We start from the raw sequence: 14235 nt of genomic DNA, 5'->3' as shown, positions 1-14235 counted from the left end.
TTCTCTGTCCCAGCCTCCCAACCCCCTCTCTCCCTCTCTCCCTCTCTCTCTCTGTCAGTTGGACAAGCAGCTCAGTGGCCCTGAAATATGGCACATTATGCCGCTCTGTTGATCATCGTTCAGCGTTACACCCTGAATCTGAATGCAATGTAAATGATATGATGATTCCCTCTAAGGCAACATTAACTTTACTACGGTTAAGCTTTCTCAAGTGCAAAGGTTGACTCCATGAGACAATGAAGCAAACAGTAGAGTTCACTCTGACTTAATGCAGTGGTTGTGTGAGCTGATGAACACATAATATCCAAAGCATCGTTAAAAATGGGACAACACTATGCTCATGAGATCTAATGACTATTGAATGATTATTTTAATTAATAGGTTGGCATATAACTTTATAACACTAAATCTGATTTGTTAGTGAGTCTGTTTTGCTCTCTACTTAAAGGAGTCAACTGGAGGTCATTTATGGTTTCCGGCTGACTGGGTATGCATATGTGGAAAGAAACACTAGAATATGCATGACTGCTATTAACTTCATGTTTAACCAGTCTTGCTCTTAGCTTTGCCTTGTATCATGTGTGACTTAAAACAACATACACATACTGTAGTTCATAAAAGGTAAAACTCAAAGCACTGAATATAAGAAATATGCTGTATCGTTGATAAATGTATCATTCAAGCCAAAACCCAGCTCAAAGCCTATTTAGAGTACATTCAATCTAAGCATTTGTCTCCTGCTGGGGAAAATGCTGTACATCAATAGTGAGGTGTTAACATACACTTGAAACGCATGAATTGTTATTCTAATCTAGTTTCACTCTAAACCCTATAATTTCTTGCCACGTAAATTATTCCTTCCATCTCCCAGTTTTAGCGCACAAAACAGAAAATGGTGCCGTTTATTACATCTCTGTTGACTGTCATCATTGAGTGTTATTATTTTTCCATCTAGCTGCTCACTATGCTAATATCTCCATCGACACATTGCATATGTTAGGTTTGTACAACAATTCTATAATCCTGTTCTACATCGCAGCTGAGCTGGCAAAGTCCCAGTGGACTTCAGAGTTTAACACTATTTACGCTCACATCAAAAGCTTGATAATCTAGTTTACTTGCCACTTTCTTGAACTTCATTCATTCAATCAACCTGAGACTGTTTTAACGTTTGCTTTGGACAGTTTTTTGGACATTTTGTTTTGTTTTCCAATAATAAATTAGTAGCATGTGATGTATCTGGCACCCCGATGTCATTTGAAGTTAAGAAGCAAGAAGCAGACATTTCTGACAATCACGTGCAGATTTAAGAGTTGTTATTATGTCTGTAAATTGATTTAGAATAACTGCTCTGATCTCTGTTAAGCTTGCAAAATGTTGTCCTTATTCTAAACCCTGGCAACAAAAGCTTGCCATTGAGTATCTAATCCACATGCAATTTCATACACTATGAGCTCATACTATATATGCGTGTCTGCTGTTGATTGTAATCCCTCTCTTTTCACGGGCTACGTGTGAATCAGGTTCTTCCCTACTCCACTCCAGAAGGTGGTCGTAATGCACTCGAAGTTGTTTGGTAACTGGCAACAAAGGCAGAGGTAGAATAAGCTGTGTACTTATTCAGTTTTGTTACAACAAGCAGTTATCAATAATAACTACCCATAAAGAGGCACAAACATGGATGAATTACATTTCTGTAGTACTAGTGAGAGAAAAGTTTTACTCTTCAGGCTGTCATTCATGCGCACCCACATGATTCAATAGTTGAAACCTCAAGCAACAGGGAAAACACCACTTAGTGTAACTTCAGTACCACAGTGGACAGACCCTACAAGTAGCTTTTTCCACAAACCACTTAAGACTACAAGAGTTTTTTTTTAAAATCCTACACAGTTTTAAAATCGGGTTGCACATCAGGAGAAACTTCACAGATGTTCCTCCCTTTAATATCAAACATGCACACACTACAAGATTTGACAATAGTGTCTCATCACACACACTACAGGATATTATTAAGATTATCGTGCCAGAGGGACAGATGCATCACCTCACATGATATTGCATGATCTCATGGAGAATCAGATGTAACAAAACGGAGACTGGTGTGGTGCAACAACTTGCTGTAGTAGTGTAATGTAGTGCTTTGTAGTAAGGAAAATAAATGACTGGGGAGATTTTAACTGTCAGTTTTCATCTCTTTCAAGTATTAGTATGTTAGTCAATGTGAGCCTAAAGGGCCAGGAGAGTAAACATCCTTGTTTATCGGCTGCTCCGGGACTAACAACTCCTTGCAGACTTGGCTCTCTCTCATTGGCTGTTTTGATCCCACTCAGGAAGTACCGATGTAATCATCCAAATTTTAACTTAATATTATGTTTGAAATTATCAGAGTAGTCATGAGAGCAGTTCGGGAGGTTTAAGACTTGATCTATGAACTCCTCACATTATTAGATAATCTGGGCCAAACATCAGTACTAACCAATGTCCTGGAGCAGATATCTCCTCTGATTGTGGGGAGGGGTGAATCAGGAATAATTTAGCCCAAACCTCCTGCACATGAGCCAGCTTTACTGACGCAGATAAACTTGAGAGGACTAAAGATTGTGTAAATGTTATGATGGTGGAATTATACTTCCATTGGCATCTAAACATCGGGAACTGTTTATAGTTCGGCATTCACTAACACTAGATAGATATGTCTTGCATTACTAGGACATATTGTGCTTTCATTCACTTGGTCTTATAGAGCAATAAAGAAATGGTTTCTCTTGAACAGGACCAGGAGGTACACCAAGGAACAAATAATCCACCAGCACACAAAACAATTGTAATCTGTTGAGTGGCTGGTAAAAATGTATACTCAAAAATAATTTTGTAACCTGGGGATGACTATACTATAATAATTGAATCCAAAGTAATATTATTATTTACATTATTTCATTCACTGCAATAAACAGTGGAAAGCACGGCAATCAGCGTGTTACTGAAATGCAGAAGATTGACAGTGAGCCTTGCTTTTTTGTTGTCTTTAGCGTCAGCAATCGAGAAAATTATGGTAGAAAACACAAGCGCTCCATGCACTCAACAGTCCAGACACAAACAGCAGATATAAAAAGACAGTGATTTTCCATTTTGTCTATTAAATCCTGTATTCTGCCTTGGTGATATATGTCATCACAATGACTTTAGATTGATGATATCAAAATTTACATTAGACAAGGACTAAAAACATGGGAAAACCAAGAGGAAAATACTCAGGAGTAGGGGTAATTTTTACATGTGGTCACTCTTTTACGTATTGCACTCAGTGTCCAACCTCACACATCCAGTATCTGTATCACTTTTCATGTCACCAGCACCAATAACTAGTGATTGACAAGGTTCTTCTTGAATGTTTGTGGACTGGCCATGGCATCTTTAAATTAAACACAACTTACCTCATAACTTCTGCTCTAGGTTGACTTTGTCGTTGTCCATCTGAACCTCTGATGCCTGTTTTGACAACAAGTATGTCATACTGTGATTTCTGCTTTTTTTCCACTTAAAATAAATTACAATAAAAGACACACATTTGCCATATCAGACTACAGTTCAGTAGAAATTCTCACCTTTTCTCTCATCTCTTGCTGCTTGGTTTGGGCTGTCTCTGCATCACCTTGGACATGTATTGACCACAAATAAGCATCCATATCAATATCATGCCATGTGGGATACATAAAGTCATAGATCTTTGGAAGTAGTCTATCAATTTGTTCAACATTATATTGGTTATAAAGATTGAATGGGTGTTAGGTCAGCATAGTGTATTTGTGGGGCATGAGTTAATAATAAGTATCAAGATGATCCATGTTTGGTTTCAGCTAGCTATGAAGTCATAAATAGTCGAGCAGGTTGGACAACACTGAAGCTAACGTTTTAATGTATCGTTATATCATTTTATACTAACATTATCATTACTATATTAACATTAAAAACTTGCGTACCTTTGCTTGTATCAAACAAGACACAGAGCAGGTAGTTTCTTGACACTGTAGCGTTAATGAAAAACAAAAAAAAGGAAGACGCATTTACGAGTTTAGCTAAGTATCTCCCTGTTTCCAACACTTGTAACTACGACAACCACAGAAGCGTTTGGCTAACCGTTAGTCACTAGTCAACATGGTCGCACATTAAACCGAAACACCGGCGCACTGCGCACTGACCTTGTTAGCAAAACAGACGAGAGTAGTGTGTGTATATGTGTGTGTTCGGCCTGTCATCAAACCGTTTCAGACGTACAGCTCAACGTGCTGTCACTTTTCATGCCGGTCTCACAGTTATAATAAAACCCCAGGCACCTTTGTGCAAACTACACTTTGTAAATCTAATGGGGGAGTTGGCAGCTAACGTAAACTACGTCGTACATTCAAATAAACGCGGGCCGTTCAGGATTGACCAATCAGATCGCTCGTAGGCCGAACCTATATCAATTCAATCCAAGAGTTTATTGTCATAGTCCAAAGGCAACGAAATTGTGTGTGGAGCACAACACAGAGCAGTAGTTACATTTACAAAAAAAGTGCAAGTGCCCCCCTCTCCAGTTCCCATGCATAAACAGACAGGCTCCCCATCCCCATACTGAAAATATGAGTAAATAAATAAATACGTATATCACGTTGCTGTGGTGCTCAGTCAGTCATCTCTTTGGTGAAATGTCTATCACGTATATCACGACTGACTGTCTCTTGATCAAATTAGGTTTGGACTTTACTTAATATATTTTTATTATTGTTAATAATAATAATAAATCTACGTGTTTAGTGAATTTTAGATAATTGTCTCATAAATAACTTTCTTTTGTATGATAGGTACAGTAATTGTAATGGCCTCTCATGCATGCATATGTAACCATGGATATACCAGGATAATCTCAGCTGCAGTCCCAACTACAAATCTGAAAATTAATTTTGCTGGATATATCAGTAGCTGATGAATGGTTGGGCTGTTGTGCATAGTTTTTCTCAGTCAATAGCTTGTAAAGTAAAATTTAAAAAGTAAATTCAAAATAACTATTCTGGTATTTAAATAAACCATAACTTAGACGTCACCTCAGCTAAATAAACTAATCTAAAATTGAGATAGGGTAAGACACAAAATATTATGGCTCCAACAATTTAAAATAATTAGTCAAGGAGTGCTCTGGGGGGATATTGTTAAAGACGTTGCTGTGGTGCTCATTCAGTCATGTCTTTAGTGAAACGTCTCAAAAACAAAATAATAATCCCTTAATTCTTGTGCAAAAATTGACATTTTTCATTAATGGAATGAAAACCTTTCGCCTAAGTGATTTTTATTCACTGGCTATATGCTGTGGAGCTTATACTTTACTTTCTGTTAGTATTTGCCATGAAGGATGTGGGACAGACTGCAACCTGTCTTTTGAGCTTTGCTTGGATATTGCCATATGCTTTTATTGATCAGTATATATCAGTACTCTGTATTTGTGGTGGCATCCACCAGGCAATTAACCGCTGCTGTAAAATAGTTGGCTAAACTACCAAACGGAATATTCCACAACAACAGCAGTCAATAAAAGAATAATACACAGCTTCATGCCAAAGAAAAAAAAACGTTTTGGTTTCAACTGATGAGAAGATGAGCAACTGTTAAACGAATGGTAAGACAGATCAATAGCCCCATCTAATGGTTAAAGAAGGCACCACCACGCCTGATCTTTCTTCCACCTCGTTGGTTGTTGTTAACTTTATGATCCATGAACTGATATCCACTTTCTACCATCCTCTTATCCCAAGGCTGTGTGCTGCTGCTGCCCTCAGCACCACTTGCCTTACCAGGAAAACTTGCAGAGGTATTCAGCCTCTTTAGCTTCATAGTTAGTTTAAGTTTGTGTTAGTTAACTTACAGCAACGTCCTCCTTTGATCTTAAATGCTTTTTAATGAACACAGCTTGCATCTTTTTGAGTCATGCATGCACTGAAGCAACATCTCTAATAGTTACTTGGTTTAACACTTTACTGTCACTCTACTGAACAATTCCATGTAATAGCTTAGATCCATGTCAAATGACAAGACTGACAGACAGGCACATGAATTCACCATTACAGTGGAGTCAGAAGTGGAAATGTCACTTTTAACTGTTTGTGTGTGTGGATGTGAACTGGTATTGGTCACATATGATTCTGATGTGCAGTGTTTTTTACTTATTTTATTGTTGTTGTTTTTTTATAATGCTATTCTCTACTTCATGTTTTTATTGTGTTTTATCTTATTGTGCAGCACTTTGGAAACTTTGTGTTTGCTAAAAATCATGCTATATAAATAAAGTGGACTGGATTGATGTGGTGTGTGTGGTTGTATTTCAGGTCTATATGCGCAAAACCTCTTCTAATGCTACTATTACTGAGATAGATAGATAGTAGCTGTATTATTTATTGACGATTGGCCAAGGAGAATTAGAGACACTCTCAGAGTACATCATAACCTGAGTCGATCTCACAATCTGCCCAACTCATCCTGGTGGAAAGACTTTAAACCACAAGATAACACAACAAATACTATATGCCCAGAATTAGTCAAAGAGAATGTCTTTACTCATGGAGGTGTTATTATCAACATATTCTTCTAGTCTGGAGACACAGATGTCTGTTTACGCAGATTGGAACGTCAACGGCAAGCTATCTATTATGTCTAGGAAGGCAGCAACAGTGTTGAGATATGGTGGCACCTAGTCAAAGACAAACAATTAATACTGCCGAGGACCTCAAGGCCCACACGTGACATTGTGTAACCTAAGGATAGAAAATTCCATAACGATAGATAGATAGATAGATAGATAGATAGATAGATAGATAGATAGATAGATAGATAGATAGATAGATGTGTCATGTTCATATGTGTCAGCGGGAGGTGGCGGTAGTGTGTCTCTTGTGCCAACTTCTTTTTTAAGAAGAAGAAGACGTAGGCTAACAGCACCAGCTGCTAGACGGGATGGTAGCAAGTCAACCCGGGCAGGAGGACTGCTGCTGCTGTCGGAAGGCGGAGGCTCGCAGTGCTGCTGGTGCCAACGCATTTGGATAAGGTAACTAGATGGGAACAGCTTTCTCTGAGAGTAGTATTCACCCATGAGGTCTCAGACGTGAGCATGCGGAGCTCGGTAACTGAAGCTGAAGTTGAACGAGCTGTTCATGACCTGCCATGCTGCCTTCAAGTGCTCCCCGACAACTTCGTCGACCGACGACATGATTTGTAAATATAGCTGTCCACGTAATGACCTCAATATATTAATCAGTCACTTTTAAAGTAACGTTTAGGTTGAATTAAATGTTTTAAGTTTGTCGCAAAAGCCGGTTAACCATTAACCACATACCTGCTGTATAGTGCCTATAATGACCTACTGTTTAAAACACAATGTAGCGTAATTAAGATGTTACAAACTCTCGTGGTAGATATGTGACACTAGTGTATATACACTGTTTCCAAGCTCACACGATCACTCATTACTGATAATAATTATGCAAATTATATATAATAATAATGCAATTTAGAAGTAACATGTCTGGTAACCGTGGCAACAGATATGAAAGTGGTCAGATGTGTTTGTTTGTTTTTTTTGCAGTAAAAACCTTAAAGTGAGCAAAAGAGGCCACTCTTATCTGACAGCAACTCTTGTGACATGTGGGGTCTTGTACTCTAGACCACTGGCTCTCAAACTATGCTACGTGTACAACTTGTGGTACCTGGTGACCTCCCTCTATTTTTAAATCAAATACATTAATACAGACGCTCGTTGTTCTAATTTACAGTATTTCAGTTTTTTTTATTTAGACCATGTCAAAGTCTAGCAAGTCTAGATCATACTCACTATGATATTATTTACAGAGATCCAGCATCTCCCGAGAGGCGGATGCACAGCAGCAAGAAAAACGGTGATATGAAGTAATAAAATTTGTAGTGGACGCCAGGCAGGACCACAGCAGCCGCCTCGACCAATTACCAGAGTAGGTGTAGCTACAATCCGTGACAACCTGCGAGATGAGAAAGCAGAAAACCTCTGGCGAAGAAGTTAGTAACATGCATTAATGTGACGAGTCCCCCGGCAGTCTATCCAGATGGTTTAGGACTCACCTGAGCCAGCCATAAATATAAGCTCTATCAAAAAGGGAAGTTTTAAGCAGACTTTTAAAGGTGGAGAGGGTGTTTGCCTCTAGAATACAAACTGAGAGCTGGTTTCACAGGAAAGGAGCTTCATAGTTGAAGGCTGTCTCCCATTTTATTATCAAAATATTATAAAATATAAGGGGGGAAAATGCTGCATAAGGGTTTGTTTCACAACAATGATCAGTTTGCTGTACATAATTCTGCTTATTACATGGCTACTTAGTAGAGAAATCAATTATCATTTTAAATTGATTTCATGGATTTTAAAATAATTTTATGACTTTTTCTGTGGTCAAGCAGAGCCCATTATCAAAACTACTTTCATAACAATAGTCAGTTATTCACAGCAGTCTGCGATACACAAATAACAGACCGTAAACTGCCATAATGAACTAACCATTGTCGAGGAAGCAGAGGTAAACTGAATGCTTCAAAATCACTGCAGCCAAACGAGAAACATTAGGAAGAGAAGCCAAACGTAATACCTCTTTCCCCACCACATTAGCTATGCTTCTTGAAGTTGGTTCCATTTAGGATTCAACAACAGCGAACAATAAATCTTATTAAGAATAAACTTCCTGTGTGAACTGTCCGTAACTGAAGAGGGTTGGCCTTTGCTACTGTATTTTAAAGTCTGTGTAAAAGCAATTTTTTTTTCAAAATGCATTAAATATGTTGGAAAATAGTTGCTGAAAACACATGAAAAATGTGAACAATATATTACTGAAATGTGGAGTTAGAGGTTAAAACAGGTTTTTCACCAGTTTTCAGTCCAGGATTTTGTGGGCTCCATGACACACTGAGGCCACCCTCACCCCTAGCAGAGAGATGTGTGAGAGTGTTTCAAAGTTAGTCATGTCATTTTCTGAACTCATCTGACACGTTTCAGTCACTTCAAAATTGCTGCTTGACTGCTCCCACGAGTGGATATGGCTTCTCCACATTCAGCGGGCACACCCCTACAGCCCTGGAGCTGAGAATACTGCTCATTTTTACCTGATTTTGACACCTAATTTTATAAATGTTTTATTTTTAATCATTCAAATTTAGTTGGGTGGTAAATAACACTTTCTTCTTTGGTCTGACAAAACTTAGAACACATATTTTCTTACTTTATTCTTGCTGGAACTTGCTAGAACGTAATATTTACTGAGTTTAAAAAATTCTAGACTGATAGACTGCTGGATCCAACGCAACAAAATGCCAGTGATGGAGAGGAAGCCCATCTGATTTTGCTGCAGACTTGCCTGCACTTTTAAACAGGTTTCTAATTGAAACTGTTATTTCTTTATTCTTTCACTCATAAAATGGTTCTCATACATGAAAGGTAGCTAACTAGTGGCTGTTAGTAAGACCAGTGCAAGTAGATCAACAGCGGCTATTGGACGGTTGAGCGGCATTCAGATGAAGCCGCCTATTCAAGCTGGTCGGGCCAACGTCTACAGTTTAGCCTCAGCAGATTCAGTGAAGATATAAGACCGGGTCAAGCTGCCAAGTATCTGCTTTTTGTTTGGGTGAGTGTAGGATTCAAAGGCAGATTAAGGGTGTGTCAGTTCAGGGGTAGAGAATGGTGTCGCCTCTCATGGGGTCTAGTAGATTTATGATTGCGCTGCCAGATATCCACTGTTGGGCCAAAACATCATTTAACATAAATGCTTGGCTTCCACAGGAATCCTTTTGGCACAAAAATGTCGTTTTGTGCTTGTGCTGGACACAGAGGAGAGATTTAGCATCCAGCAACTATGTGTCATTTTTTCTAGACTTGTTCATCTTGAATAAAGAGCCGCTCACATTTCACTCCTGAGTCTTTCTTTTCAAAAAGACAAAAAGAAACCCTTTCTGAGCAAACTGCACGCAGTTACACAAGACGGAGCAGAGGCTAGATAGACTTATATACATGTCTTGGCGGGAGTTATGTGATTTATTTTTATTGTATCCTTGTTTGTATCCTTGGACTCACAGGCTTGTGTTTCATCATGCGGCGGGGAGAACACGGTCCACGGGCTTTCCAGGCCCCAGTGGATGTCCATGCCAGTGCAGATGGCCAGGTTTACATGTTCAAGAGAAGGCCGAATGAGTCCACCGTGTCCTCAGATGATGAGGAGTTCAGTGTCATGGAGATGAGGCCACAGGTTTACCAAGAGCAGGAGCAGGACAGACTGAGGAATGTCCAGCTGCTGGAGCGGGAGGTGTTAGACGGTGACAATCTCAACAAGCTGGCACTGCAATATGGCTGCAAGGTAAAGATTTTAGGCACATCTTTTTAAATTTCTGGTTTCTTCAGTGGCATATAAAGTGTTAACATTTATCTACCTTCATTCCTGTCTCTGTCAACAGGTGGCAGATATAAAGCGTTTGAATAACCTCATGCAGGAACAAGATTTATTTGCACTGAAGTCTATCAAAATACCTGTTCAGAAACACAGCTTTTTAACCGAGACTTGCACAGACCTAAGTGACCCTCAAGAAGAAATGCCACATTCATCATCAGCTACGCCAGCGAAGCCTCAGGACAAAGCCAGAGCCCAGCCACATCTACAGGAAGTCACGGACTTTCTAATGGAGGTGGACCACGATATAGAGAAACTGATTCAGACCACGAATGATCAAGATGAGGATTTTTTGGATAACTCAGAGAAACGGCAAAGGTTTGGTTTCAGAGGACAACGCCTGACTGGCCACGGTGCAGATTGGGGCATCCAGTGGTGGAACGCTGTAGTCGCCATGCTCCTGATAGGCATCGTCCTGCCGTTGTTTTATGTCATTTATTTCAAAACAAAAGATAATGGAATAGTTTTACCGACAGATGGTAGCGGTGGTATGCAGTCATCCAATACCTCAGGGACACACCATAATACAGGAGAACGGAAGACTTTTCAAGAACCAGGATAGTGCAGATTTGAGTCCCAGAAAACCAGAGTAATTATATAAGACAGTTGGGTTAGATGGTCTCTGAAGTACGTGACATTCAAGATGAAGCCAAATTTCTTCACATCTCTGTGCAATACCACCATGTCTCTAGTTTCCAACAGTGAATTTTAGCTTTTAGTTCTGTGACGCTTGACTCAAATACTTAATGAATCATCTTGAAGTGAAGGTAAATCACTGCAAACTCTTTGTGACAGTTTAGGACACTAACATTTGATCTAACCGCTTTTATATAGAGTATACTTTCATGAAATGTTACTCTTGATACTGTTGATCATTCATTTGCTTTGGATTGCAGTTCCTCCGCTACTGTTGATATTTCTTTGTCGGTTTTACCACAACCTGCCTATGCACCAGTGCCTGTTGTCAGCAGTCATCAACGCATCTAGTGACATATCAGTGTTATATATCAGGTATCTATTGCAATACAGTTAATATATTTTTAAATTTTTGCCTAAAATCTAATGGGAGATGAATTTTTATTCCCCTATTGCCAAAACTGTGTGAGGTTAAACTATATTTGAAATGAGTTTGAGCATTATTTGTGTGCCTTATTTGATGTAACTTATTTTTTGCATCTGTGTGTTTATTGTTAAAGTGATAGTTCTGGTATTTTGAAGTAACTTTGTATGACGTACAATGATGCATAGTTGGTGTAAGGTCGGCGCAGCTTTGGAGAAACACAAATCCCAGCACAGAAGCAGAGACCTATGCACTGATCTTAACATCCTTATCATTTAATTGTGAGCCATATTTAGATTTTCACCACTTTTTTCAGCCTTTTTCATCTGTGCTAACTGTAGAACTCATTGTATTACACCGCAGATCAGCTGTTTGGATCACACAGCCATAAAAAACACAAGCATGTCCCTTCATTAGAAAAGTGAAGTTTGATTTCAGTCTGATATTTTCAGTGTAGTGTAAAGTTAAACATATGTTAAACACTGCCGTCTACTGGACTAACTGCATAAGAACCTCATACAACCGCACTTCAAAATACTCAAACTCTCCTTTGAGTTATTGCCATGTCCATCATGCCTTTTCTCTGGGTCTGAATACAGCGCCAAACGTGTAAACTGTGTTTACAGTCCGAATTTGGTGCAAGATATTTGTTATTGTTTCAACTTGACACCTCACCATCTTCAGAATACAAGATGTTGCATTGTACAAGCTCCCTGAATTAGTTAGTGGGATATTAGAAAGTGCCTTAAACCTTCCTTGTCAGAGTTATATAGTATTGCATAGTCGATCTTACATTGTTTGATTGGTACTTAAGTCCACCATGAACAGATGGTGAATGTGTGAGTGTTTTTCAATGCACTTTTTAAAGTCTGAAGTATTTTAATTTAATGAAACTGGGAATGTCATTTTGTCGACGGATTTTTCAAACATTGAAGTCAGTTTGTAAACAATTTTAGACAGAAATTTTGATGGATGTGCAAGAATGGTTTTATTCAGCATGTTCTTTGAATACAAACTTTACAGTGTGAAAGTGTCTCTGACATGTTGATGTCTTTGTTTTTTTGTGACTTCTTTCCTCCAAGGTTATTTTTATCACACTTGTTTGTGTGTATCAGGGTTGGGCACACATGTACGCTGATGAAAATACTTCTACCAAATATCCAACCATATATGCATACATATAATGTGGAGCTATAGTTTGTACTTTGGCAGTAGCTTTGAATACAAGGTTTATTGTGTGTGGTTAGTTGAAATACCCTCAGTTGCCACAAGATGGCAGGATGCACAGTGTTTCTGTGTGTTTTTGCAGAGGTAGTCATACTGTACAAATTTTCTTGACAGCTCTTGAGTCAAATTGCTTGCAGGATGAATATATGGTTTGTTACATAGATTTTTGAATTACAAGAGATTGTCTAAATAGTTTTAAATGATGATAAACAATGGCAGCTAGTGAACCAAACATACCAACACTCAGAACTTGAGCTTGCAACTTGGACAGTTATGGACAGACAATCATGCAATCTCTTGCTAATCCTGAGGATGTGAACTAGTGCTGGTAGTTTGAACACAATTTCTCTTTATATTTACTTTAAAATTCAAAGTAGACAAACACAGTAATGGAGCAACAACCGCAGGTGCAACAGGGATTTTGAAACATTTGTTAAAGAGTTACATGACCCACAGAAGTTATAGATTGATGTCAAGTCTTGCTTGATTTGCCATTGAGAGAGAAGTCTTCACTTCTTAGCTTGTCGCTATCCTTACAAGTTGAAATGTTCACTATGTATTCACTCATTACACAGTACGTTTTTTTAAAATTTATAAATCAGTGACGAACACACAAGACACCGTCAACATACAAAGTAAAATGAAATATGATTTCAGACTGTCACACAACCACCAGGACTATAAGGTCAAAATTAATCCACTCCTGTGCAAGTCATAGCACAAGATCACCTCTGGAAGCTTGTTGTAGCAGGGTCTGATCCCGGATATTCTGGCTCAGGGATAGTACTGTGTACTGAAACAGCTGTATATTAGCCAAAATCACTGTTTAAGACGTGTCCTAATGAGACAGTTTAACTGTTGTAGGAACTTAAAAGGACAGGGACAGCTGTAAAGGTCAAAAAGTTTGTGAATATGTGAAGCTTGTGAAGGTCAGACAGTAATCTGACAACCTATAGGTGAGAGGAAAAACAAGCTGCATTAGAAGTCTCCAATTCTCCAGAATTAAAGTAGTAGTTTAGCTCTATTGCTGCAGAGGCTCTATTCCTTTTATTATTCCATGACCTGAGACCCTCATCTCATAACTACAGCTCACGAATCCTGCTCTGATCTAGCTCCAGGCCGCACAGCCCTGGCATCTCGCCAGCTCCCAGGCTGTGTCTTATCCTACTGTTGATACATGCCCCCACCAACCCCCTCCTTTTTTTCCCTTTTACCTCCAACCTGGACACTTCTACTCCCTGCCTTTCTTTATTTGATGAAATCCATATCAAGTCTGCTCCTGTAGAGGACAGCTTTACTCAATATAATCAGATTCTTGTTTTTGACAATCCAAATATGGTGTGTCTGATTAGCGTTGCTGTGAGATTACACTCCTGTACAGCATTTGACTTAAAGGTAATAAGAAACAAATACATTAAGAGGGCTTCTGCTTGTATTTAAGGTGGAAATATATTAAACTAC

General features: G+C 38.8%; 1 protein-coding gene and 1 long non-coding RNA gene across 3 annotated transcripts in view; one reads left to right on the top strand and one right to left on the bottom strand.

Annotated features, from left to right (window-relative positions):
* Positions 1-4194, bottom strand: part of LOC113744222 (uncharacterized) — a 139387-nt gene extending 135193 nt beyond the window's left edge. The window contains exons 1-3 of one of the 2 annotated variants that reach the window (XR_003461367.1): positions 3984-4194; positions 3609-3655; positions 3438-3492 (exon numbers count right to left, since the gene is read on the bottom strand). This is a non-coding gene — a long non-coding RNA (uncharacterized LOC113744222). The remainder of the gene's footprint in view (positions 1-3437; positions 3493-3608; positions 3656-3983) is intronic. The other variant, XR_003461366.1, reaches the window with a different exon arrangement.
* A 2743-nt stretch (positions 4195-6937) lies between these two features.
* lysmd4 (LysM, putative peptidoglycan-binding, domain containing 4) lies at positions 6938-12582 on the top strand. The gene is made up of 3 exons (XM_010734306.3): positions 6938-7078; positions 10120-10397; positions 10495-12582. The coding sequence occupies exons 2-3, from the start codon at positions 10134-10136 to the stop codon at positions 11047-11049; spliced, it is 819 nt and encodes a 272-aa protein (XP_010732608.1). The 5' UTR covers positions 6938-7078; positions 10120-10133; the 3' UTR covers positions 11050-12582.
* Positions 12583-14235: the final 1653 nt, after the last annotated feature.

Source organism: Larimichthys crocea, chromosome XXI (assembly GCF_000972845.2).
Source record: "Larimichthys crocea isolate SSNF chromosome XXI, L_crocea_2.0, whole genome shotgun sequence".
NCBI classification, from domain to species: Eukaryota; Metazoa; Chordata; class Actinopteri; family Sciaenidae; genus Larimichthys; species Larimichthys crocea.
The sequence above is the reverse complement of the archived record's forward strand: the minus strand, read 5'-3'. Positions and strand labels throughout refer to the sequence as shown.

What these genes read in the sequence shown, in the direction of transcription:
- lysmd4 (XM_010734306.3), top strand. Translation starts at nt 10,134, where the DNA reads ATGCGGCGGGGAGAACACGGTCCACGGGCTTTCCAGGCCCCAGTGGAT. An exon ending in CACTGCAATATGGCTGCAAG is followed by an intron (nt 10,398 to 10,494) that starts GTAAAGATTTTA and finishes CTCTGTCAACAG; the next exon opens with GTGGCAGATATAAAGCGTTT.